Source organism: Acinonyx jubatus, chromosome B4 (genome assembly GCF_027475565.1).
Source record: "Acinonyx jubatus isolate Ajub_Pintada_27869175 chromosome B4, VMU_Ajub_asm_v1.0, whole genome shotgun sequence".
Taxonomy (NCBI): Eukaryota; Metazoa; Chordata; class Mammalia; order Carnivora; family Felidae; genus Acinonyx; species Acinonyx jubatus.
The window spans coordinates 10864070-10890346 of record NC_069387.1 but is presented as its reverse complement, the minus strand read 5'-3'; the positions used below and the strand labels follow the sequence as shown (position 1 = coordinate 10890346).

At 36.8% G+C, this 26277-nt stretch overlaps 1 protein-coding gene across 1 annotated transcript in view; it reads left to right on the top strand.

Moving 5' to 3' along the window:
- Positions 1 to 26277, top strand: part of UPF2 (UPF2 regulator of nonsense mediated mRNA decay) — a 110707-nt gene that overhangs the window by 30375 nt on the left and 54055 nt on the right. The window contains exons 6-8 of the mRNA XM_027073409.2: positions 5621 to 5770; positions 7805 to 7908; positions 13421 to 13506. Of these exons, the coding sequence (XP_026929210.1) occupies positions 5621 to 5770; positions 7805 to 7908; positions 13421 to 13506 (340 nt within the window). The remainder of the gene's footprint in view (positions 1 to 5620; positions 5771 to 7804; positions 7909 to 13420; positions 13507 to 26277) is intronic.

Sequence of the window (26277 nt, the reverse complement as noted above, 5' to 3'; positions counted from 1 at the left end):
AGTTTTTAACTGGGAAAAAAAAATTGAAGGATTAGTTTTGTTCTTTTTTTCCGTATGTAACATATTAAATGGGGGATGGGGCGGTGCTGGTTAGAATACTGATTGGAAGAAGAATAATAAAACCGTTTCTTAACTTTTTATAACATCCTTCAGAATCTAAGTTAAAATACATTGAAAATTAGGGTATTATTGTGAAAAAGGTAGTTGGGGTCATCCTATGGTGAAAACACCTTACAAGGGGCCCCTGTGGTACTTTGAAAATATAAAAACCTTGGTTGATCTCAAAGACGTTCTTACCTTAAGGTAAATTTTACTTTATATTTTTTGAAGAATAGTGTTGAAATATTTGAAATATTTCAAAAAGTATAGGGAAAATATATATATATATATATATATATATATACAATGCTCATTTTAGATGCCTCCTCCCCAGTTTTGTCAGTTAAAATTTTTCAGAAGGTATCTTCTCATGTATAGAGTTGAAGTCCCGAGTGAGGAGTAGTTTCTAAAATATTAGTCACCTCACTAATTCTTACAGTTTTAAGGATTTGAAAATTTTGTGTGATTTTTGCCATGGTCTAGGTTTTTCGTATCATCATGCAAGTTTGACTTACTTGAAGGGTTCTGATATTTGTTTCTCTTTGAGAAGTGGGTGTAGGACCTCATCCTCTCATGTGAGATAATGTACTGAGAGCCACGGGCGAGACAAACATGAACACAGGGTCTGTGGTCTTCACGGTCACATTAGTGGGGAGCAGCCAGGGCTCAAAGAATTCTAATGTGAAGGAGAGTAGGTGTGGGGCCTTAGGAAAAGTACAAAGAACTGTGACAGTGGAGGCAGTAACCATGGTTGGAGATCAGATAAAACTCTGGAAGAAATGGAACTTGTGACAGACTTTGAAGTTTGGCTTGGGTTTTGACAAGAGACGGCGTGGACCTTCCAAGTAGAGACAATGGCATGAAAAAAGATATTGAAGCTGGAAATGATTGAGTATATTTGGAGAGGAAGTAAGGATCAAATAATTCATTCTGTCTTTTTAGAAGATGTAATAAATAGGAGAGTAGGGGAAATTGGTTTGGACTATCTTGCTATAGACCGTGAATACCATTTAATTGAAGTTTGTATAACATGGATGCATAGATGTGATCAATAAGCAGCTTACTGTTACTCTGGTTACTTTCTGTTAAAGTTTACTCTAGTCAGTGACATACAGCATAAAGTAAAGTGGAAATATGGTGTGGACTGGCTAGGTTTCTGTTTTAGTAATGTTAAGAGGTCTGTTATAGGAGCAGTAACAAGAATGAAAAGAAAGGGATATGGTCTCACATACAGATAATCAAGAATGAATAAATCAGATTTGGTGACTGACTAAATAGTTGAACTTCAAAAGAAAGAAAATGCCCTTGTATTTGGTAGAGGTATAAAAAATTATAGGACAGTTTCCACCAGTAACTGGTTTGAACTTAAGGAATCTCTCACGGCCTTTCATTCTTACCAGCATGATAGAAAATTAATCTTCCCATGGGGCGCCTGGGTGGCTCAGTTGTTAAGCATCCGACTTCAGCTCAGGTCATGAACGCAAGGCTTGTGAGTTCAGACCCTGCTGTGCTGACAGGTCAGCCTGGAGCCTGCTTTGAATCCTGTGTCTCCATCCCTCTCTGCCCCTCCCCTCCCCTTCTCATGCTCTGTCTCTCTCTCTGTCTCTCTCAAAATCAAACACTAAAAATAAATAAATAAATAAATAAATAATAATAATCTTCCCAAACTGCACCACCCTGAAATCTCTAACTTTAATATTTCTCTGTCCTTGCAGCTTACTTTCTCAGATCCCCTCATTGCCCCTCTTACTGTGCTTCTCTGAGACCTCTAGTCCATTGCGTGGCTCCCTTAATTTTGTTTTTTTCCATTCCATTAGTCTCCACGTGCTTTCATTTACCTTTTTTTCTAGATTGCATTTAGGTATTCATCTTTAGTATTTCTCTTGTACATTCTTTCTCTTTCTGTCTTTCATTTATATATGCCTGTCAAGTTCAACCTTGGCTGAACTCAGTCATCCAACATACTGGTTTCTGTATCCAAACTGTTATGCTCTCCTAGATATAGAAGATCAGTTAGATAGCTTGAGAACTTGATAAATTCGTGGTCACCAACCTCAACCAGGTCCCCAACAGTGAATGGAAACTTGACAACATCTTTGTCCTCAGCTAACTCTCCCATACTCCAAACACATTTTCATTCTTTCTCCAGTTTCATTCGGCTTCCCAGCTTAGCAGATAATCATGTGCACTCTAGTACTTCATAGAGAAGATAGAAGCCATCACATAGAACTCCCTCAACATTGTGCCCCTTCTGATTTATAAATCTACCTGTCTTAGGGCTTCTAGAACGTTTCTTCCCTGGGTGATAAGGTGAACTTTTATACCTTCTGTTAAAGGCCAGTTCATCTTATTGCTCTGAATCTTGTCGCCCTCTTTCTTTCGAACCCGATTATAGTCCATCATCCATCCTTTTTTGATTTCTTTGGTATCAAACTCTCGGTCTGTCTGTCCTTTTCTCTACTGGATCTTTAATCTCAGTATTCAAATATATTCTCATCTTAAAATTGTTTTTTTTCAACGTTTATTTATTTTTGGGACAGAGAGAGACAGCATGAACGGGGGAGGGGCAGAGAGAGAGGGAGACACAGAATCGGAAACAGGCTCCAGCCTCCGAGCCAACAGCCCAGAGCCTGGCGCGGGGCTTGAACTCACGGACCGCGAGATCGTGACCTGGCTGAAGTCGGACGCTTAACCGACTGCGCCACCCAGACGCCCCTATTCTCATCTTTATTTTTTTTATTTTATTTTTTTTAATTTTTTAATTTTTAAAAAATTTTTTTTTTCAACGTTTTTATTTATTTTTGGGACAGAGAGAGCATGAGCGGGGGAGGGGCAGAGAGAGAGAGGGAGACACAGAATCGGAAACAGGCTCCAGGCTCTGAGCCATCAGCCCAGAGCCTGATGAGGGGCTCGAACTCACGGACCGCGAGATCGTGACCTGGCTGAAGTCGAACGCTTAACCGACTGTGCCACCCAGGCGCCCCAATTCTCATCTTTAAAAAACAAAACAGATCAAACAAGTTGTGAATACTCTGACACCTCCTGGGTCTCTCATCTCTTTCCATCTATCTTTTTTTAAGCAGTCCTTTTGAAAGAATTGGCTACGTGCAGATTCTTCACTTTCTTACTTCCTCCTTTAGTCTGCTCCAATCTGGCTTCAACCTCTCCTCTACCCTGAAACTGTTTTTGCCAAAGTTACCATCATCTTCATGTTGCTGTGTCTCCTGAGCAGTTTCCAGTCTTTGTCTCATTTGATTTCTCAAACCATGCAGCACAGTTTACTATTTCCTTTGTGGGGCATTTCCTTTCCATGGCTTCTGTGGCACTAACCCTTCCTGGTTTTTCTTATTGTTTATCTTCAGCTTCCACTTTCATTTGCCCTTTTAAGTGTCAGTGTTTTTCAGGGTCAGATAGAAGAGGAGGGAGCAGTCACTTTAGTAATATAGTTAATTCAACCTTTTAAATATATCTCAGATTGGTTTTATCCTTACAGCTACCGTTCTAACCTCAGGTGCCATCACCTCTGAACGTGGGCCACTATGTGATACTTCCTCCCTGGCTGCCCTGGATATGCTTTTGCTGCCTTGTATACATTCTAAAAAATTAATTTTACTCTAATGTCTTCTAATGGATTTGCATTTATTTGGAATATAATGTAAACTTAACATGGTCTCTTGAGTCCTGCATAGTTTGGTTTAGGTCTTCCTTTCCACTATCTGATACCACACTACTCTTACTTTTTTCTTTTCAGTGTCTGCAACGGACCATTTCTCTTGCTGCTTCATGGCCTTCATTCATTGTTCTGTTTTCTGCTTGGGGTCCTCTCCTCCCCTTCCCATACCCCTCTGACTCTCTCATGTAAATCGGCTTAATTTCCTTGGGTAGATTGTACATTTCTTGAGTGCAAGGGTCACATTTTAAGCTTTTTGTGCATATTCAGCAGCTTGGCATAGTTTTGAATACATAGTAGCTGATCATTTGGCTTTTGATAGCCAGACGTTAGAGGTCGCTGGGGAGTGAGTGTGAGTGTATGCTGCATGTGGGCAGGGTTTTCATCTGGTACAAAGTTGTATCCTTATTGTTTAGAACAGTAGTTAGCATGTAGTAGGAATTTAAGTGTTAGTTGAATGAAAAGGTTAATGAATGAGAAAAGTCTGCCTCCAATAGAGGCAGCAAAACCAGTCCTTACTAGTTAAAGCTTTGATTCTTCCAAATATGGTGTGGTGTCATTTATCAGTGAAACATTTCTGCTTTCAATGCATAAAGTATGAGATTAGAAGATGAGGGTGAGAAATATAATAATTTTAGTCAACACTATAAGTCTACCACTCTTAAGCATAAAGTCTTGAATTTAGGATTGTTTGGTTTTTTGTTTATGAAAATGTTCAAACACAAAAGCAAGGCTAGTATAGTGAACTGGCGGTTACCTATCACTTGGAAATAATGATCAACATTATGGCAATCTTGTTGAAATTGGGTTTAGTTCCTCTTTCTTTTCTATCTTTTTTATTGAGCCTTATTACCAACTGCTAGCCATTTTGCTTGTTTCTTCTAACTCCTGACATCTAAATCATAAGGATGTTTCCCTGATTGGTCTTTTTACATCTAATCTTTCCTTTCTTTCCAATTTATCTTGTATATTGTTGGTAAGTTAGTTTTCACAGCACTTCACATTTAATTTTTTTTTAATGTGTATTTATTTTTGAGAGAGAAACAGAGTGCATGTGGGGGAGGGGCAAAGAGAGAGGGAGACACAGAATCTGGAGCAGGCTGTCAGCACAGAGTCTGACACAGGCTGGAACTCACAAACCGTGAGATCATGGCCTGAGCCAGAGTCGGACACTTAACCACCTGAGCCTCCCAGGCACCCCTTCATATCGCCTCAGGTTTCTGTGTTATCTCCTGGGGGTGCCTAGGTGACTTAGTTTGTTGAGTGTCTGACTTTGGCTCAGGTCCTGATCTTACGGTTTATGAGTTTGAGCCCCACAATGGGCTTGCTGCTATCAGCGCAGAGCCAGCTTTGGATCCTTTGGCCCCTCTCTATCTGCCCCTCCCTTACTTACACTCTGATAAAAATAAACATTAAAATTTTTTTTAAATGTTATCTTCTGCTCATGATTGAGTAAAGCTCATACTGCATAAAAGAGAAAGTCTGAACTTGTCATGGTGGAGTTTGGGACCCATCTTAATCTGAGTCCACTTTATCTAATCAACTTTATTTTCTTCCCATCTTTACTACAATTCTTCACGCCGTGTACGTCTCCTTCCTTCCTTCCTTCCTTCCATCCCTTCAGTAAATAGATGGCATATTGAATCAAAGAAGTTATGGTTTTTGTTCTCAATGAGTATACTACATTTTACAAAATCTGAGTATATTAAATATACGCTCAGATTTGTTACCAGGTATATATATAGGTTCCAGAACAAATGATACAGATTTTATGAATCCTTACCTATTTTTTGTGTCAGGATTTCAGTATGACTTTTAATTCAGAGATACTGATTCTTTGTTTTCAAACAGAGGCAAAAGAACCTAAAGATAATAAGGAGGTATCGAATCCTGAAGATTTGGAACTTGAGTTGGAGAACCTAGAAATTAATGATGATACCTTGGAATTAGAAGGTGGAGATGAAGCTGAGGATCTTACAAAGAAACTTCTTGATGAGCAAGGTAAGCGCTATATTGCTAACAATTTAATTAAAACAAATTTTTTTTAATGTTTATGTTATTTTTGAGAGAGAGAAACCGCATGAGCAGGGGAAAGGCAGAGAGAGAGAGGGAGACACAGAATCCGAAGCAGGCGTCAGGCTCTGAGCTGTCAGCAGAGAGCCTAATGTGGGGCTTGAACTCACAAACCATGAGATCATGACCTGAGCTGAAGTCAGATGCTTAACAACCTGAGTGACCCAGGCACCCCACTAACGATTTAATTTTTAACTAAGCTTTATACACAGAACCCTTCGTTAAGAATATAGATCTTTACTCTGTAATTCCCTGTTTTCTTGTTTCTAGGCCTTCACTTTTTTGGATTTTAGGATTTAGAACAGAAACACCACATGTCCCATATAATGTGACTATATGCTTTAATGATCATCTACATTCTAAATATCTTCTTAATAGATATTTCTTACACTTCTTTACTTGCTAGTTTGTCCTGAATTTACTTTAATTCTGTGGTATAATCTTTATAGTCCTTTTTTTTGTTGTTTTGTTTTTTAAAAATTTTTTCTTAATCTTTATTTTTGAGAGAGAGAGAGATAGACTGCAAGTGGGGTAGGAGCAGAGAGAGAGGGAGACACAGAATCAGAAGCAGGCTCCAGGCTCTGAGCTGTCAGCACAGAGCCCCGTGTGGGGCTTGAACTCCTGAACAGCGAGCCCATGACCCGAGCTGAAGTCAGACACTCAACCGACTGAGCCACCCAGGTGCCCCTAATCTTTACAGTCTTAACATAAAGGTATTTAAAAGTTACTCTAAAATGGCTGAATTATAAAAAGACAACTAGTATATTAGTTGATCTGTTGTATTTATATTTGTCTTTATAATTGAGTAATGTTTTATATTTAATAATAAAAATGTTATACTATTAATTGTTTCCTAAATACTTCCATTGAGTTTATTAGTTAGGACATTTTTAATTGAAGTATAATTAACATATGGTGTTACATGGTTTTCAGGTGTACAGTGTAATAATTCAGTGATTCTGTATATTACTCAGTGTTCATCACAATAAATGTACTCTTAATCCCCTTTATCTGTTTCATCTGCCTCCCCATCTACCTTCCTCTCTGGCAACCACCAGACAACAATTCTCTGTATTTGAGAGTCTTTTTTTTTTTTTGTTTGTGTCTTTTGTCTTTGTTCATTTGTTTCTTAAATTGTACATATGAGTGAAATCCCAAGGTATTTATTTGTCTTTCTCTGTCTAATTTCATTTAGCATAATACTCTCTGGGTCCATCCATGTTGTTGCACATGGCAAGATCTCATTCTTTTTATGGCTGATAATATTCCATGTTATATGTGTACCACATCTTCGTTATCCATTTATTAGGATTTTTTTAATTAGAAGGATACCTTCTGTCAGTATTGCGTGCATATTTCTGTATTGGCTTCGTTGTTTGCTCCTGCAGATTTTCTTTTCTCTATATCCTGAAAGGGACGGTGGGCATGGCTGGAGGCTGCTCTAGGCCCAAATCCTTCCCGCCAGTGACATCAGAGGTTCTCCTTTCTCACTGTCAGTACTGAAGTGTCATGGAAGGATCTGGCTCTGTGTCATGACTGCCTGTGGCTGGGAGGAAGGTGGTGTGCTGTGCTTTGGCAGTACCCTTCCCTGTCACATTCCCATGGGTTGCCTTCAAAGGCGAGCAGGTGATGGGAGTGCTGTCACTTGAAGACGTGGGGGAAGAGATGCTCAGCAGATAAAGATAACAAACTTACTGTCAAACTACGGGCAATTGTTTTTAAGTTTTTGTGTCTGGTGCAAAAGTTTGCCTTTTCATATTCAGTATCTGAAAGACTGTAATGACTTTGGGTTATGCTTCTAGAGATATCCAAACTTTAGGGTAATAGCTCAAAAAGGCTTTATTTTTTCACAAGTAAGAAAAGCTCTAGATTATTTCCCAAATAACTTATAATTGAATGTTTATATTCTTAGATTGTCTCTCTGTATTTTTTTAACCTATTTAAACACTAATTTTATATTAGAACAAGAGGATGAAGAAGCCAGCACTGGATCTCATCTCAAGCTCATAGTAGATGCTTTCCTACAGCAGTTGCCCAACTGTGTCAACCGAGATCTGATAGACAAGGTATAATTGTCTGTTTAACTTTATGCAAGCACATAAACCTTGTAGGATAGCTCTAATAGGAATGTCTGTGGGTTTTGGACTATTTTAGCCATAGAATGAACCATTTCTTCAAATGGAATCTTATATGAGAATACAAAATAAACATAGAAGATTGGAGCCAATTTGTAAGTGTTCTCTGAGTTGAGAACTATTTGTTATAGTCTGGAATGGTGTCTAGAATCCTGTTGGCCTGACACTTCTCCCCTTTACATAGGGACCCCAGAGTTTGGAAAATATGGTTTTAGACCAGAAGTTATTAAAGTATGCTTTGTCAGTTCTTGGAGTGAGTCTTCTGAGGTGCTTTCATGACGTTTTTAAGGTTAAAACTTTCATACTAATACTAGGGTTCTATCCTCCACCTTTTCATTGTTTTTGACATTTGCAAAAGCAGCCGGCAGTTTGGCATTAGTGGGTGCAGTGGTAGCAAACTATAGCCTTTGTATTCTTCACTGCCATGAATTAAAAAAAGAGTGCTGCTTTCAGTTAAGAATCTCCTTGATGACTGCATCAAAATTTGTGATTTTATTTCATTTCAACCTTTGAGCACACATCCTTTTAATCTGAAAAAATGGGAATGGCGTGTAGGGCACTTTTGCTGTCTCAAGGTTGTCTTGAGAAAAACCACTTGTGTGATAGTTTGAGTTGCAAGCTCAGCTAGTTGCTTTTTTCATGGAATACCATTTTTACTTGGAAGAAGTACTTAAATAACCAATGGGCAAACTGTGGTTATTCAACCTTGGGTATTTAGCAGACCATTTTCTAACACGAACAAAGTGCGCCTCTCACTTCAAGGAAAATAACAAAGTATTACCAATGAACAAATCTGAGTTTTCAACAAAAGTTAGAATTTTGGAAAACTTAATGTCTGCCACCATAAATTTGATACCTTCCCAATTCTTTTCTGAAGAGACTTTATTGAGGAGATTGGCAGTGATATTAAATAATACAGTTCTAAAATGTCGTGTATGTGTGTGGAACATCTGCACAACTCAGTGAACCATTGTTCTCAGTGACCCCTTCGCATTGTTAACAGAATCTTGCTTGGGTATCAAAGATGCATTCAAAAGTACAAGATAGGCCAGTGGATTTTAATGTAACATGGCATGAAAAATTGATTTCTGTGGTTTTAGTTTCACATCGCAGCTAGCCCTTAAAAAACTGTCACTTGTCAAGTTTTGGTGTAGTATCAAAGAATATCTATGATTACTGGAAAGTATATTAAAACACACCTCCCTTTTTCAGCTATGTATATGTGTGAAGTTGGATTTTCTTTATTTACTTCATCCAAAAAAACAAATCACCACAGATTAAATGCATAAGTAGACACAAAAGTCTAGCTAACTTCGACAAAAGTACTTTTGTCACTAAATTTTTTTTCATCTTGAAAAGTATATAGTTATTTCCCAAAAAAGTAACAACTAATAGGTTTGTTGGTATTTTTAAGTGAATTAATATTTTAAAAGTCTTTTAGTTTTAATTTCAGTACAGTAAATGTTGATAAATGTAACCCATATAAACAAAATTCTTTTAGGTTCTTAATATTTTTGAGAGTATAAAGTAAAGGGCTCTTGAGACCTAAAGTTTGAAAATTGTTGCTTTAAGCCATTTTTTTTGTTGAAGTTTATTAGAATTAATTTTTTTTTCCCTCATAATGCTTTGATGGTCTCCTATAGAGAATTATAGAAGTTAGTTTATTTTTCAACTTTGAACTCGTTTAGTCCTTCTTCAGATAATTTAGATGTATTTCAGTAACTATTTGTGTAATCGAGCAGGCTTGAAAAACTGTTTCCAAGTTGGTTTACTTCTTGGAATGATTAAATCAATGTATGACTTTCAAAAACTTAGTAAGTTTGAAATATGATTGAATCTTTCCCTTGCCAGATTTTCATATATTCATTCATATGACCTAAAAAGAGGATGAAAGAGAAATCTTGATACTCTGCTCTACCCCCGTACCCCATTTTGAGCATCATCATGAAAACTGAAGGTGGAAAGGGTCTCATCGGTTTTATATACTAGTAGTGTTATTGTTCCAAGTGTGTATTGGAAAGTATCCTTTAGCGCCCAGTTCAGTATTAAGAGCTGTTGCCAGTAATGACTATATATTCAATTCGAAGTTGACTCTCAGAGTCAGGTGAAAAATAGGGGCCACTCTTCCCTGTTGGACCCCAGTGGGTTCCCCTGGGAGTCCACTTCTTCATGAAGGGAATTTCTTCCCATATACATTTACAAAGGTGTAATTGGCTTAAGAGGGAAAGGTACTTGGGAAACAGGTAGAAAAATCCAAGAATTGTTTGAATTCAGTAATTAGGTAACAATATAGAAATCGGAGTGAAGATTTTTTTTAAGTAACTTTCTATGGGTAATGTCATTCACAGTAGTTTATTTCTGCATATATTTGATGATTATAAGAATGTATTTTTACTAAATAAAATAAGAAATGATTGCTGGATTGTCTTTCATTGACCTAAAATGTTTTGAAACAGCTTTCAAAATACTGCTTATTGAGTTGTCACTTAGCTGTTGTTACCCAGACACATACCATCAGGGCGACCTCTTTGCTTCTTTCTCCCCATAGGACAGGACTGGTTAAGTCTAGGAATTCATATACACATGAAGCTTTTTTCTTTGTGGTTTTCTGAAATTTATTCATTCTGGCAGTTTTTCTACTCATGTCATCTTTTGTTTATTTATTGCATATATTTATTAAACCCCTACTGTGTGCCAAGCATTGACATGCTTTAGGGACTCCTAATCTGTGGAGATTTTTGAACGTTGTAGGTTTGTTCCCTAACTGACCTTTGATTATTGTGGTAGGTGAAGTGAATATTGCCTTCTGTGTCTTCATAAAATTTATTTAGATAGAATATGCAAACAACTTATGTATTTTAAAGGATAGTGTTCTAAAGTAGTTATTGAAATACATTTTATTTTTCATGTTTTCTAATTTATGGTGAAATATACCCATTACTAGCTATTTAAAATTTTTCTTAATATCTTCACAGATTTTGCTTTGAGGTTTTTTCCCATGTTTGTGTGAGAAGTTTTCCAATGTTAACCTATTTTATTTCCTGAGTTAACCTATTTCATTTTATTTCATGACTTGGGGTTTTTGTTTATTAGGTCCAGAATTTTTCAGTGTTTCATATGGGTGAATTGCTTGAAGGAAAATGTGTTATACTTTTATATTTTCTCTTTGTTATTTTAATTAGCTGTAATCTTTAATGTTATACAATGTAGGCTTTAATAACATTATATTCTTTTTACAAGCGTTAAGGAAAATTTGTTACTATTTTTTTAATTAAAAAAAATTTAAAAATGTTTATTTATTTTGAGAGAGATCAGTCATGAGCAGAGGAGGTGCAGAGAGAGAGGGGGAGAGACAATCCCAAGCATGCTCCGCACTGCCAGCATGGAGCTTGATGCAGGGTTTGAACTCACGAACCCAAGATCATGATCTGAGCTGAAACCAAGAGTCAGACGCTTAACTGACCATGCCACCCAGGCACCCTGCAGAAGAAAAATTTAAATTGATTTTACTCTTTTGACTAATTGTTGATGTAAAATTTCCATCTTGATGAATACTTCCAGTGTGAGTCAGTTTCCTGAATTTGAATCTAGTCCGTGTTAGTTGTGCCATTTATTTCATCAAAAGATTTAACCAAGTAGGAGGTGTTGCAGTATATTCTGTCTATAGTGAAGAGTAGAAATCCTTTATAGTTCAGGGAACTCTATGGATCTTCTATTTGCATCTGATAATCAAGAGATTATCAGATTAGAAATTGGGATTAATGATAAAATAATCATTACATGTGAGCCTATGGAAGGACAATATTTGAGATCCTCAAAAGTCTATTTAAAGGTAGTTTATTCCTATTTATTTTATTTGAGAGAACGAGAGAGAGTGAAAGCACAGCAAGGCGGGGGGGGGGGGGGCGCGGGGGAGAGGGGAAGAAAGAGCATCCCAAGCAGGCTCCATGCTGCCAGCACAGAACCTGATGGGACATGGGGCTCGATCTCATGAACTGTGAGATCATGACCTGAGCCGAAATTAAGTCTGATGCTTAACCGACTGGGCCACACAGGTGCCTCTATTCTTTTTTAAATTATAACTTAAACTTGTTATTTTTCTTAAATGAAATATCAAACAGTAAACTGAAAATCTTTAACATTTTAAAAGTATACATGCCTGGGTTTTAAAAATACCGTATTTTATTTATTTATTTATTTATTTATTTATTTATTTTTAATGTTTATTTATTTTTGAGAGAGAGAGACAGAATGCGAGTGGGTTAGGGCAGAGTGATAGGGAGACACAGAATCTGAGGCAGGCCACAGGCTCTGAGCTGTCAGCACAGAGCCCGACACGGGGCTCGAACTCACAAGCCACAAGATATGACCTGAGCCGAAGTCGGAAGCTCAACCAAGTGAGCCACCCAGGCGCCCCTAAAAATACCGTATTTTAAAAATTACTCATATTTATATTTTCCAGTGGCTTTCCAGAATGTTCATCTCTTCTAGCTTTTCTTTTATGCTTATATGTGAGACATATTGATGAAATATTGAACACTTTTTTTTGATCTGTAGCATAGAATGGTGGATTGCTACACTAAATAATAGTTGTATTTATTAATAGTGGGCATTTATTACAATATTGAGGTGTGGTTTCTTTAGTTTAAATTGTCAAGTCTGATTGTTGACACTAAACTAAATCTTTTTCGTCAATGTTGGGGCATTTATTCTTACATATTCCTGAGAATAATGTATGCCTTCTTCTCATTTCCAGTTTATCTTTGCTCTTTTTTGATTATTGTTATTAGCATTAATAATTTTCTTGGCTCCTGGTAACTATTATTGCTACTTTCTAATTCTGTCAGAGTTTTTTTCTGATATTACTTGACTTCAGTGAGGTTGAAGGCATTAATTACACATTTCATACAGTTATTTTCCAGATAGTTCATGGTGGGTCTTCAGTCTACCCACTTGGGGTTCTGTTTTTAACACTAGGTTGCAATTAAAAAGTTCATGAGGGGCACCTGGGTGGCTCATTTGGTTCAGTGTCTGACTTTGGCTTGGGTCATGATCCACGAGTTCAAGCCCCACATCGGGCTCTGTGCTGACAGGTCAAAGCCTGGAGCCTGCTTCGGATTCTGTGTCTCCCTCTCTCTCTGCCCCTCCCCTTCACACTCGGTCTCTCTCTCTCTCTCTCTCTCTCTCAAAATAAGTAAGTAAGTAAATAAATAAATATATTTTAAAAAAGTTTATGAAACATGTATTTTGAGATCTAAAAGGAAAGGATAGTTTAAGTTCAGTGATACTTTAATTTGGCATATGCTTATAATACCAGTGTTCTAAAACCATTTTGAAATATTTAGGAACACATAGAAGTCCTTTGTAGCATGGAGGGTTTCTGCTTTCATTAGCTAAATCAAAAAAGTTTTTTAAGGAAAAAAGTTTGCTTTTTCTCCCATAGGCAGCAATGGATTTTTGCATGAACATGAATACAAAAGCAAATAGGAAGAAGTTGGTACGGGCGCTCTTCATAGTTCCCAGACAAAGGTAGGTACTGAAAACAAAAAGTAATTTGTTAGTGGTTTTACTCTGTAATGATGGTTATCAGATCAACATTCACATTTAATTATCCCCTCAAAATATCTTTTGTCAACCGAGATGATTGTTTTTTGCATATTTTCTAGGACTTGTTTCTCATTGACTTCTGTTCTTTTGTTCTTTTGCCCTAGTGGAAATATTTCTTCTGATGTTTACCTGTTATTTTAAGAGAAAATATTTAAGAATAATAGTAACTTAATAAGAATAGTAATAACTTAATCATTTCTAGAAGCAATTGGTTTACATTTTTGCCTTTGAGGGAGAAAAAGTAACAAAAGGTATGTAAGTTTTTTGGAGAGTTTTTATTTTGTATGAAGATCAGACTTAGTGTATCTAATTTTTACAGTTGTGTATAAATGAAAAATTTCAAGTTTTTGTAATTATGCTAGTTTAGAGTTGAAAGTCACATTAGTGATTATGTTGCTAGTAATTCAAGAAGCATATTTAATTGTGTAATGCTTTTAGAGAATAATAATGCTGTAAATTACTCTAAATTAATGGTCCTGAAGTATGCAGGACCACTCAGACTATTGACCTTGGAAACCAGAGGAGATGCATTTCTATCTCTTCAACAATGAATAAATAATTTTGTGAACTATTATGATGATTACATACAACATAGCTAGGGTACATACTTTCCTCAGAAGATAAGGGTTCTGAGGGATTTAACTAGAGTTTCTGGAGCAGAATTTTAATTAGGCCCATTTGTTGGAGAGGCCCATGATCTCTTAATGTGAGATTTCTTAGTGAAACAAAATTGCTACTTTTTTTTTTCCTTTTATACTGGATTTTATCTCCTGTCACCATCATTAATATGAGCATTTGGTTTTCATATTAGTGGGGCAAGAGAGATGGAATATGTTAATAATAGTGAGTAGATAATTAAGAATTATGTAGTTGAGAAAGTCATATAGATAAATATTTTTATAATATGCATTTCATCAAATCTAAGGTACCATTAGTTATGAGGTACACCATTATTTTATGTACAACTGAGAGAGAAAAACATTTCCATTTACATTTAAGACCTTAATTGTGAGGCACATTCCACTTTCATGTATTTGTAAATGGGAAAAAGCTTACATCTTGAATTGATGAAAACTCAAATACTTTTCCTCAGTATCTTGGACCAGTTTTTTTTCAACTGATTCTTTTCTTTCCTTTTACAATGGAATGTTTATTTTCAGATTTTTCTTTTCAACTCTTTATTTGCATGAAGAAACATGTATTAACAATTATTTGACCTTGTGTAACAGAATAAACCAAAGTTAGCAAAAATAAAAGGTCTTGTTTACAAAAGAAATTATGCAGTGATGTTTAAGTAGTTTACTTGTAAAAGACTGTCTCTTTGCATCCCCATTCTGTCCTTCAGCACACCCTTCCCTCCCAAACCACCACCCCCTCAAGAAAGTCCTCAAAAGCTACTTGGTCTTATGCCACTTGTATCTCTTATAACTCTGTTTATCTGTTTAGCTCAGGAAATAGCTGCAAATTAGATGTACTTGGAATCTGCTAGAAGTATAGACTTAAAAGTAGTGGGAATTAACAATTATGGTTTGAGAGGAAAGAAAAAAAGTCAAGGGACAAGTACTTGAAATGTATAGCATTCTAGAGCCATGAGGAAGAGACTGCATAGTCTATATACCTGAAATGTATAAATACAATCATTTGGGTTTTTTATAATCCACCTGAGTGATCAGGAAAGATTAAATTATGTTCTACAATTTATTCATTTATTAATTCATTAAGGGTCTGCTGTATTCTGTGATTAGTGCTAGAGATACAGTGTAAACAGGACAGATTAGGCTCTTGTATTCATACCACTTACAGTTTGGAAAAGAAGAAAGACAAAGACTTCTAAGTGTAGTTACCAAGAAGAATCACAGCATGCTTTCAAGTATATAGCAAGTGGAACTGATTGATTTAGTCTCAGGAGTCCGAGAAGGCTGCCTGGAACAAGGGTTATTTAATGGGAGTCTTGAGAAAGGAATTAGCTAGGCTAGGAATGGCTGGGGAGAGGAAATGTAGAGAGCACATTCTGATGGAGGCAACGGAGTATGTGAAAAGAGCTAGAGACAGGAAAGGTCCCGACATCAAAGTATTGCAAAAGCTGCTTTCTTGGTTTTGTTGGGTGTTATCCTCTAGACTAAGCTACAGGGAGGAGGCCATGTTTACTTCCTTATCCCCAGCACTCAGCATAATAGCGGACATGTAGAAGGCAATAGAATTACATAACATGGTATTTCATGCCTTTTCTTATCTGGCCCCCTTTCAGCTTCAGTCAGAATTCTAGGCACTCTTCCTCTTGCAAAATCCTGATCTGTAATGATTTCTTGAATACCTTTGTTCTCTTTACTTCCAAGCCTCTGTTTTCTAATCTGGGATGTTCTTTTTTTTTAAGTTTATTTATTTTGAGAGAGAGCAGGGGAGGGGCAGAGAGAGAGAGGGACAGAGAGAATCCCAAGCAGGCTCCACACGGTCTTTGCAGAGCCCAGCTCAAGGTTGGAGTTCACAAACCATGAAATCATGACCAGAGCTGAAACCAGGAGTTGGACGCTTAACCAACTGAGCCACCCAGGTGCCCCTGCCTGGCATATTTTTTATTTTTCCACCAAAAATTTCTGGCTTGCCCTTTAAATCTTAGCCTAAGAGTCATCTTCCCTGAACAACATCCTCATTTCCATTATGTCCATATAAATGCCCTTATTGCACTTTCCATATAATGTCTTTGTACGAAGGATCAGTCACATATCCCACCTGTGTCCCCCCAAAGCGTAAAGACTACAGGCTTTTTGAACGTTCTGGGGGTGCCTGGCTGGCTCCATCGGTAGAGCATGCGACTCTTAATCTTAGGTTGTAAGTTTGAGTCCCATATTGTGTGTAGAGATTACTTAAAAAAATAAAAAAGAGCATTCTGAATCTTTTCATTTTGTACATTTTCAATACCAAATACAATTTTGGTAAGTGCTTGAAAGTATTTGATACATTAACGTTGGTCATATGCAAATCTAAAATTTTATTTTAAAAAATAAGTAGTACATTTACAGGGCTCAAAACCCAGAAGTATAAAAACATTGTGTGCTGAAAAACATACTTCAATATATCCTTGTCTCCCTATATCCAATTTCTACTCTTTCCAGTTGGAAACCACTGTCTCGATTCTTGTGTATCTTCCCGAAGTTTCTTTTTCATGTACAAGAAAATGCAATTATAGATTCTTATATTTCCTGTTTTTTGTACAAGGGCAACTTACTGTGCTTATCATTCTGAACCTTACTGTTTTCACTTAACAGTATATCTTGGAGATCTTTTCAGATCAGTATATAAAGATTTCCCTTGTCCTTTTAAAGCTGCAGTGTTTCTATTTATGAATGTTCTATATTTAATCATTTTGGACATTCCAGTCTTTGCCATTACAAACAATGCTGTATTTCTACTTCCTCTGACTTTTTTCTCCTCTTGATCATGTTAGCTACTGGTTAATCCATTTTAGTTTCCTTACCAGTAAAACGCCTCAAGAAGACCAGCTTCCAAATGATAATGTATTATATCATTTTACTATTGTTTTACTCCTTACTTGTATCTTTACTGATTTCTTCTCTCTTGGTTTCTTCATTCTGTTACTTTTTTGGCATTTGCTGTATGCCAACACTTATTTGGCATTTACTGAGAATGGTCTTAGTTCTGACTTGTGATTTCTGTTTGTATGTTTTCTAGAAATTCTCCAATTTTAGTTTATATTTCCTTTTTGTTTCTTAAGGAGATGTTTGAGAAAGTCTTGAAAAACTTCCAGGTTGTGGGATGTTTTGGTTTTGTTTTATTTTGTAACTTGGTTAATAACTCATACTCTTACTGCACTATGAATAGAAAATACATTTTATTCTTTTTGGAATTTTTTGAAATTTTCTTTCTGGCCTATTATAGAATCAATATTTGTGAACATTCCTCGAGATTTTTTTTTTTTTTAATGTTACATGCTTTTTCTTTTTCTTCAAGTTTTTATTTATTTATTTTGAGAGCGAGACAGAATGAGTGAGAGAGGGGCAGCGAGAGAGGGAGAGAATCCCAAGCAGGCTCTGCAGTGTCAGCTTGAAGACTGACCTGGGGCTCGAACTCAGAAACCGCAAGATCATGACCTGAGCCAAAACCAAGTCAGACGCTTAACTGACTTAGCCACCCAGGTGCCCCTAAAGGTTACATTCTTTGTTTTTACGGTGCAGAGTTCAATGTACTGATCAGGGAAGTTTATAGTATTAAATAACTTTTATTGAGTTCTGTTTTCTTGACCTTTTTTGTCTACTTGCCCGGGGGTCCTGGGCTAAGGAGGTAAATTAAAGACTACTATTGGTGTGTGTTGTTTTTCTAATAACTACTGTGATTTCAGTTTTTCAAATGTTATTGTTGTGTTACTTGGTGTGAAGATAAAACTCACACCTCATTGTGAATTTCACCTTTTATAAAGTGTCATTCTTCGTTTTATTTATTGTTTTTTTTTTTTTTTTTTTGCCTGCTACTACCTTATCTGGTATTTATATTACAGTTTCTAATTTCTTTTTATTTGTGTTTTTATAGTATGTTTTTGCCCTTTTATATTCAATCTTTCAGAATAGCTTTATTTTAGTTGAGTTTTTCTTGTATGTTATTTATTTATTTATTTGTGTGTGTGAGAGAGAGAGAAGGAGCAAGAGAGAGAGAAAGCTGGGGAGAGGGGCACAGAGAGAGAGTGCAGGCTGAAAAGAGGGGCAGAGAGAGAATCTTAAGCACTTAATCTGAACATGGAGCCCGATACAGGACTCAATTCCACGACCCTGGGATAATGACCTGAGCTAAAATCAACAGTTGGACCTTCAACCTAGTGAGCCATCCAGGTGCCCCTCTCTTGTATATTCTTGAATTGAATTTTACTTTGAGATCTGTTCTGAAAATATGTTTCTTATAATTGAGTTAGGATTTTTACTTTATTTTTTATAATTTTATTAAAAAAATTTTTTAATGTTTATTTTTGAGAGAGAGACAGAATGCAAGCAGGGGAGCTGCAGAGAGAGAGGGAGACACAGAATCCCAAGCAGGTTCCAGGCTCTGAGCTGTCAGCACAGAGCCCGATGTGGCACTCAAACTCACACCGTGAGATCATGACCTGAGCTGAAGTCTGACATTTAACCGACTGAGCCACCCATGTGTCCCTAATTTTATTTTATTTTTTAACGATTATTTATTTTGAGAGAGAGTGGGTTCTGTCAGTGCAGAACCCATTGTGGGGCTTGATCCCATGAGCCATGAGATCATGACCTGAGCTGAAATCAAGAGTCAGACGCTTAACCGACTGAGCCACACAGGGCCCCCTAGGGTTTTTACATTTTTGATAAGACAGATATGATTGGTCCATGTTCTGTTACATTATTTGTCTTTTTGGTTTAATTTTTAAAGTCTTTCATTGTGTAATCTATATTTTATTTTCCGTACATTTTTCTGATTTGAGGAAGGTTTGTATTTTTATTTTAGTAGTTAGCTTCATAATTATGGGTTTGCTTCTTGGTCATTTATTTAGACAGTCTTTGTTGTTCCTACCACAAGTGATGATAAAATTAACTGTGTTCTCGTCCTTTCTTCTCACTCTCTCTCCTCACCCATCTGGTGTTGGTCCCTACTGTTATCTTCCTTAACATTTTCCTTTTTTACTGTTAAGTGTGCTATGCTTGTATCGTAGGGTTTATCAGCTTGAATATTAATTCGCTCACAGCACTATGAATGGACAAGCAGGAAGCTTACCAGACTTCCCATCCTTTTTTCCATTCTCCCTCCCCTTGTTTTGTCTCTCTGTTGATAACACATCCTGATAGGGAATATGACATTTACATCCTCATTTGTCACTCTGACCCCCTCATTTGTTTTATCTTAGTTCTGCAGCTTAAAATATTCCATGCTCCCTGCCAGTCTTGTTTCTCTGGTTTCCTAGTTATCTTTTGGTTTGCTGAAGTTTATCTTCTAATGATTTTCTGAAGGAGAGTTCTTGGGCAAAAATATCCCTTGAGTTCTTGTACAGAGTGATGTTTCTGGAGATTCATTACTCGAAGGACAGCTTCGCTGGTTATAGGATCTATGGCTCATGCCTTTTCCCTGAATACTTTATAGGTGTTACCCTGGAGTCATCTGGCATTTGCTACTACTATGGAGAAATTGGAGGCCAGCCTGCTTTTTTCTTTCTGTAATTTATTTGGTGATTCATATGGCTGCTCAACTAATTTTTTTTCTAGTAAATCCAGTGGCTTTACTAGGATGGATATGCTGTGTTGTTGATCATTCTGGGTCACTCTCCACGCCCTTTCAGTTTTTGTATTAAATACTTGAGGGAAGTTTTCCTGATTTTCATCTTTAAATGTGTTTGAATGCTTGTTGTGTTTTCTTGTTGTGGTTTTCTTTTTTAAGTACTCCAGGCATGCATATGTTGAATCTCCTTTGCGTATTTGTAGCTGTCATATCCTCACCAATCATTCTTTTCAGTGTCTTCTTTTCTTATCTTCTGTCTCTTATTCAGCGTTCTACACAGTCTGTTCTCCCCTGCGCTCTCTTCCTCATTTCTTTTAGGACTCATATAGTATTTTTAAATTTATGCCAAAATGTTTGGCCAGACTTTTTTTTTGGCAGTATTTTTCTGGTAAATTTTGGTATTTTTAAAGGAACTGTTCTTTCTCTATTTTTAAAAGTTTTTATTATTTTTTTAGAAGTAATCTCTAAGCTGGAGTGCCTGGGTGGCTTAGTCGGTTGGGCGTCTGGCTCAGGTCATGATCTCACAGTTGGTGGGTTTGAGCCCCATGTTGGGCTCTGTGCTGACAGCTCAGAGCCTGGATCCTACTTCAGATTCTGTCTCTGTCTGTCTCTGCATCTCACCTGCTCATGCTCTGTCTCTCTGTCTCTCTCAGAGACATTAAAAAAAAAAAAAGTAATCTCTGGGTCTAGCATGATGCTCAAACTCATGACCCTGAGACCAAGAGTCACATGCTCTAGCATGTGACTAGACTGAGCCAGCCATGCACCCCTCTCTGTTTTTTAAATAAATTGTGGTTTAAATAAATCGATTTCAAAAATTTGCCCTGTTTGGATTAGTTCTCTGTTCACTTTTCACTTGTGACTTCTGCTGTAATTTACCTTGCATTGAATCTGGACTGATTTGGTAGACTCCATCAAACATTCTGCAACATTTGCGTTTACTCTAAAATATGAAGTTTACAAACTTCACCTTAAATCATTGCCATAGCTTCCAAGACTGCCATGGCACGGGAAGACAGTGTGTGGACTCAGCTCATTCTCTGGGTACCGTGGACAAAAAGTGAAGCCTCGTTTACACTCAGCCTGAAGCCTGAGAGGGATCACAAGGACATTTGGAAGATGTGGGGAAGCACATGGAGCCTTGGGCTAGCACTGTTGTCTTTGCTTCACAAATACAGGGATTTGTTTCAGATCATTAGATTTTTTTATCTCTAGTAAATTCTCTTCCTGAAAACAATAAGAGATATTAATTATGGTTTGGCTGGTGGGGGTAGTCTGTTCAACAATGGAATGTACAAGTAGCAATGACTATTACTCTTTACTGGCATTTCTGTATTTTATATACATTTCAGATGAGCTGAGTTACAGAAAAATCTCCAATTTGTGTAAGAGCAGATGTCTCATCTACCTGCTTTTCTAGTGTAAATAGTACTCTGGTCTCTAACAGTTTCAGTGTTTAGTTAAAATTTTGTTTTTTTAACGTTCCTGAGTGATTTGGAAAGTCAAGGCCTCTGTTTACACATCTATGAAATGGTGCGTTAGAGTCTGGGACGAGGTTAATGTTTCCTGGTTGTATATTTTTATTAATCAGAAAAGCCTTTAATTTTGAAAGGTTTTTGGTTGTTTCGTCTTAATACCCAGGCACGTTTCTACCTTACCTGCAATATTTGGCTTGTCCTGAGGATTATACCTTGGTCCCTAGGGAGGCCAGAGTAAAAAGATAGTAGTCAAGTGCCAGTGAGTCTCTTCTCATTCTATTTCTCATTCCCTATCTCCTTGGCCTCATAGGTTTACAAACCCTTCTCCGTCTTTTATTGATTTTATTCATTCAACCTTGAATGAAAGAGATGACTGATCACCTTTAAGGGAATCAGTAAGAAGAGGGAACAAAGAATGTTGGGTCTAGAATGAGCAGGCTAGAATATTCTCTTAGGGAGCCAGTTATTAGGGTATTAGGGGTAGCCAGTTATTCTTTGAGTCTCTGGACTTAGGGAAAGCTGGGACACTTTGCAGGAGAGGGGAAAGGAAATTCTTAACATCTTCTTTTAGCTCTTGCTCTTACCTAGCCTCATTTTCTGCCTGTGCCCAACGAGACTCTGTGGGACCCCGGGCCCCTTTGGTAAGGTGCACCTTTCTGTTGGTGTGTCGTTTTCTCTCCCCCACCTTCCCCAAAGGACATGAATCGTTTTGAGTGTCTTTATGGCCAGGATTCTTTTCTGTGGCCGGGATTCCTTCCTTTCTCCAGCTCATCCTGCCTGAGCTAACCAAATAATGTGCTACCAAAATCAGAATGAATTGTTTAATAGTTATTTGAGTGCCTGCGACTGTGAGGGCCCAAAGGTTTTATATAGACAGTAGACCTTTGAACAATGTAGGAGTTAGGTTAGGGGCACTAGCCCTCTGCATAGTAAGAAATTCACATATAACTTGATTCTCCCCAGAACTTAACTAACAGCTTGCTATTGACCAGAAGACTTACTGATAACATAAATAGGTGATTAACACGTATTTTGTGTGTTTATACGAACATATATGTATGATATATATAATATTAACACGTATTTTGTGTGTTTATTACATGCTGTATTTTCATAATAAGCTGGAGAAAAATTGTCATTACGAATATCATAAGGAAGAGAAAATAACATTTACAGTACTATACTGTATTTATTGGGGAGAAAAATCCACATATAAGTGGACCTGCACGGTGCAGACTCGTGTTGTTCAGGGATCAACTGAGGGGCAACTGAGGTTGCCCCCACTATCCGAAAGTAGAGCGTTCCTGTAAAACCTTTTTTAAGCCAAAATGGTGTAAAGTAAAGCAGTAAGTACCATAAATTCATATGGAAAAGTTTTTTAATGTACCCAGACCCAAAGAAAATCCTGTCTTAGGCTTTTGTGATACCCTGGGACACATCGTGGTAACAGAATCCAGAATCCGTCTGGGTGAGTCACAGTTCACATGGTTCAGAGCTGTGGCGATCTGATGCAGGGTTCCTGGGGATGGAGCTTGGCTGGGCCACTCTTGCTGCCCCCGGTCCATGCTGCCTCTGTAAGTGTTTGCTGCAAAACCAGCACTGAATGCTATATTTGCTTTTCAACTTTTTTCATAAAAGTGCGAACTCTTTAGATTTCTTCCAGTTAGCAAAAGAGGTGCAAATGTAGGTCTTAAGGAAAAGCAAACATGAACTTTTGAAAGGCAAGGGGTCCCTATGCTAGGGAATTTGACCGTCTTAACCTAGTCTGTATAGTTAGGTTTAGGAAGCACGTGACTAGATAAATCTTAAGGTTCTTTATAGTTCTTTTCCTTAAAAAAAAAGGAAAGGTTTTTGAGATAATAATTCACATACTGTACAATTCACTTATTTGAAGTATACAATTCATCATTCTAAATGTATGTAGCCATCACTATGATCATATTTTAAACGTTTTGTCTCCACCCATTAGTATGGATGGATCTCCTATCCATTAGTAGTCAATCCTATAATTTCTCTGCCCACCCTTTCCCCTGACAAAGAAACCACTAGCCTACTTGTAGTCGCTTTGGATTTGCCTGTTCTGAGTATTTCATGTAAATGAAATCATGCAATATATGCCTTTTGTATCTAGCTTCTTTCACTCAGTATAATGTTTTCAAGATTCATCCATGTTGTAGCATGTATTTGAATTTCCTCCTTTTTACAGCTGAATAATGGTCCATTGTGTAGATGCACCATATTTTGTTTGCCCATTTATCAGTTGACGGACATTTGGATTGTTTGTTTTAGCTACTTGGAATGACGCTGATGCGATTACTTCTGTGGATATGTCTTCATTTTTCTTGGGTATATATCTAGGAGTGAAATTGCTGTGTCCTATAATAACTCTAACATTTTCAATAATTGCCAAACTTTTTCGGAATGGCTACACTATTTTACATTCTCATCGGCAGTGTTTGATGGTTCCAATTTCTCCACATCCTTACCAACACTTGTTATTGTTCCTTTTCTGCTTATAGCCATCATAGTGGGTGAGAAGTGGTATCTCACTGTGATTTCGATTTGCATTTTCCTAATGGCTGCTGATTTTAAGCATCTTTTCATGTGCTTTTTGGCTTTTTGTATGTCTTTTGGAGAAATTTCTGTTAAATCTTTTGTCCTCTTTTCAGTTGTTATTTTTAATTACTGAGTTTTAAGAGTTCTTTTCATGTTCTTTATTCGTGTGCCTTATCAAATATAATTTGCAGATATTTTCTCCTGTTCCTTGAGTTGTCTTTTCACTTTCTTGGTATCATTTGCAGTACAGACATTTTAAAATTTGATGTCCCATCTGTTCAATTTTGTTTTTCGTCTGTACAGTTCTTAAAGGTTTGATCTAAAACAACGTTTTAACTTTTAGTGTATTCTTCCTTCAGTAAATAAATAGTTGGCTAAAAAAAAATCTTACAGCCTGGGATTTTATCTCTGTTGAAGGACTCCACAGAAATGAAACCTATTAGAAATTCTCTTAGGTATTTCATATTATTTTATAGTTAATTTGTAATATAACACATATAATTGAAGTTGCACATAAAGTGTTCATATCTTAAGTATATACATGTATCCACCACCTAGCTAGAGATCAAACCTAGCACCTCAGAAGGCCCCTCACCTAAACTAACTTTTGGAATGTAAAGTCAGAATCAGGGAAAGCACGTAGGAATGTCTTAGTTCCTGTTCTGGTATAGACAAATCTGGTATTGGTTTTAATGACTTTGTAGCCAGATAGATTGCCAAGTTTTTAAAGATGAATGATGAGATTAATATAAGCAAAGTGTTGAGAGAATGAAATGCTTCTCTTGATTCTTGAACAGCTTTTCCTTAGTGTTTTGAAGCATATTAGTGTGTTCTACCACTTGATGGCACTATTGCCCTGGGAGCGTCAACATTGCTGAAAAAATCTCTTAGAACATTTGGTTGTTGATTTTAGAGTAAATGACTCCAGTCTTTTATTATGTTTCATCCTTTTTGAATCATCATCTGATTCATTGTTTCAATGGAGAAAATCCTTTGTATTCTTTAATCGAATGGTAGGAGTGTTCTTTCACGTTGGTTCTTTTCCTAGGCATTTTTGAACAAGGTAAAATTAATAGCTTCCACCAGTTAAATTCTTTAGATTTTAAGGAGGGGAAAAAACCTGGACATTTCTTTTAGAAAGCTGATTGATTACAAGAAAAAAACCTTTAAGAATTTCTTACCCTTGAGTAAGAAAAGTGTGTGTGTTTCTGCATTCTTGTTACTTGTAGTTAATGACTGGATGTTTACTAACTTGATCATTAACTGCTAGTGAGGTACTTAAATGACCTTGAAAATCTAAGCAAGGTTTTATTGTTTAAGAAAAAAAATTGTTTTTAAAATGGTTCACTCATTAACTGTTGGTAAAAAATAGTCATCATTCTCTTAGAAGATGAACATTCAGTTTTCAAAGGAAGAATTTATTCTCTAATTGACTTTCAGAAAAGTCTAAAATAACATATATAGCTAGCTTAAATTTTAACACAGAAATTTGCTCTTTAGGTTGATTAAAATGTTTTATTTTGTGTGTAATACCTTTAATGATTGATATAGCATTTGGCACTCCATTCCCTTGCAGGCCTGCATGCATAGAGGAGTAGAAACAACAGAAAAACACACTTAAGCAGAACTAACATTCAGGAAATATATAATTTATTACCTTATTTACAACATAAAGGATTTTATTTTGTGAAGTAATGAATGGTCAGAGTTTGAAGATTTAAATAGGGCAAGGTGATATTTACTATCACCTATCCCTTTAATTGTTAAAGGTATAATGGAAAAAGAGTTTTAGAAACTTGTTAGTTTGAGAAAGATTTGGTGGGCTTTTTCGGAGTAGTGGGTTCCTGAGAAAATGGAATATCTAACTTTACTTTCACGTGGCCAGTCCCCACAGAACAAAAACCAGGGTTACTAACTACCTGGAGAGACATACAAGAGTTCAGATCTTCCAGGGAATTCTTAAACTATTAAAAAAAAATTTTTTTTTTTAATGTTTATTTATTTTTGAGACAGAGAGAGACAGAGCATGAACAAGGGAGGGGCAGAGAGAGAGGGAGACACAGAATCTGAAATGGGCTCCAGGCTCTGGGCTGTCAGCACAGAGCCCGACGCGGGGCTCGAACTCACGGACCGTGAGATCGTGACCTGAACCGAAGTCGGACGCTTAACCGATTGAGCCACCCAGGCGCCCCTTAAACTATTTTTTAAATCGCAGTGGAAGCTGAAAGCACTTAGCTGTGTTATTAGTTCACTAATGTGGCCCTCAATAGGTAGCACAGACTGCTTTCCTCTAAAAAGGATACCTATATCTGCCTTTCTTTTGGGACTAGGAAAAAGGTTTGGTATAGATTGGGCTGATTTCCTAGAAGAAGAAAATGAAACAAAGTATAAGCGACTTGTCCAGGAAAAGAAGAAAAAG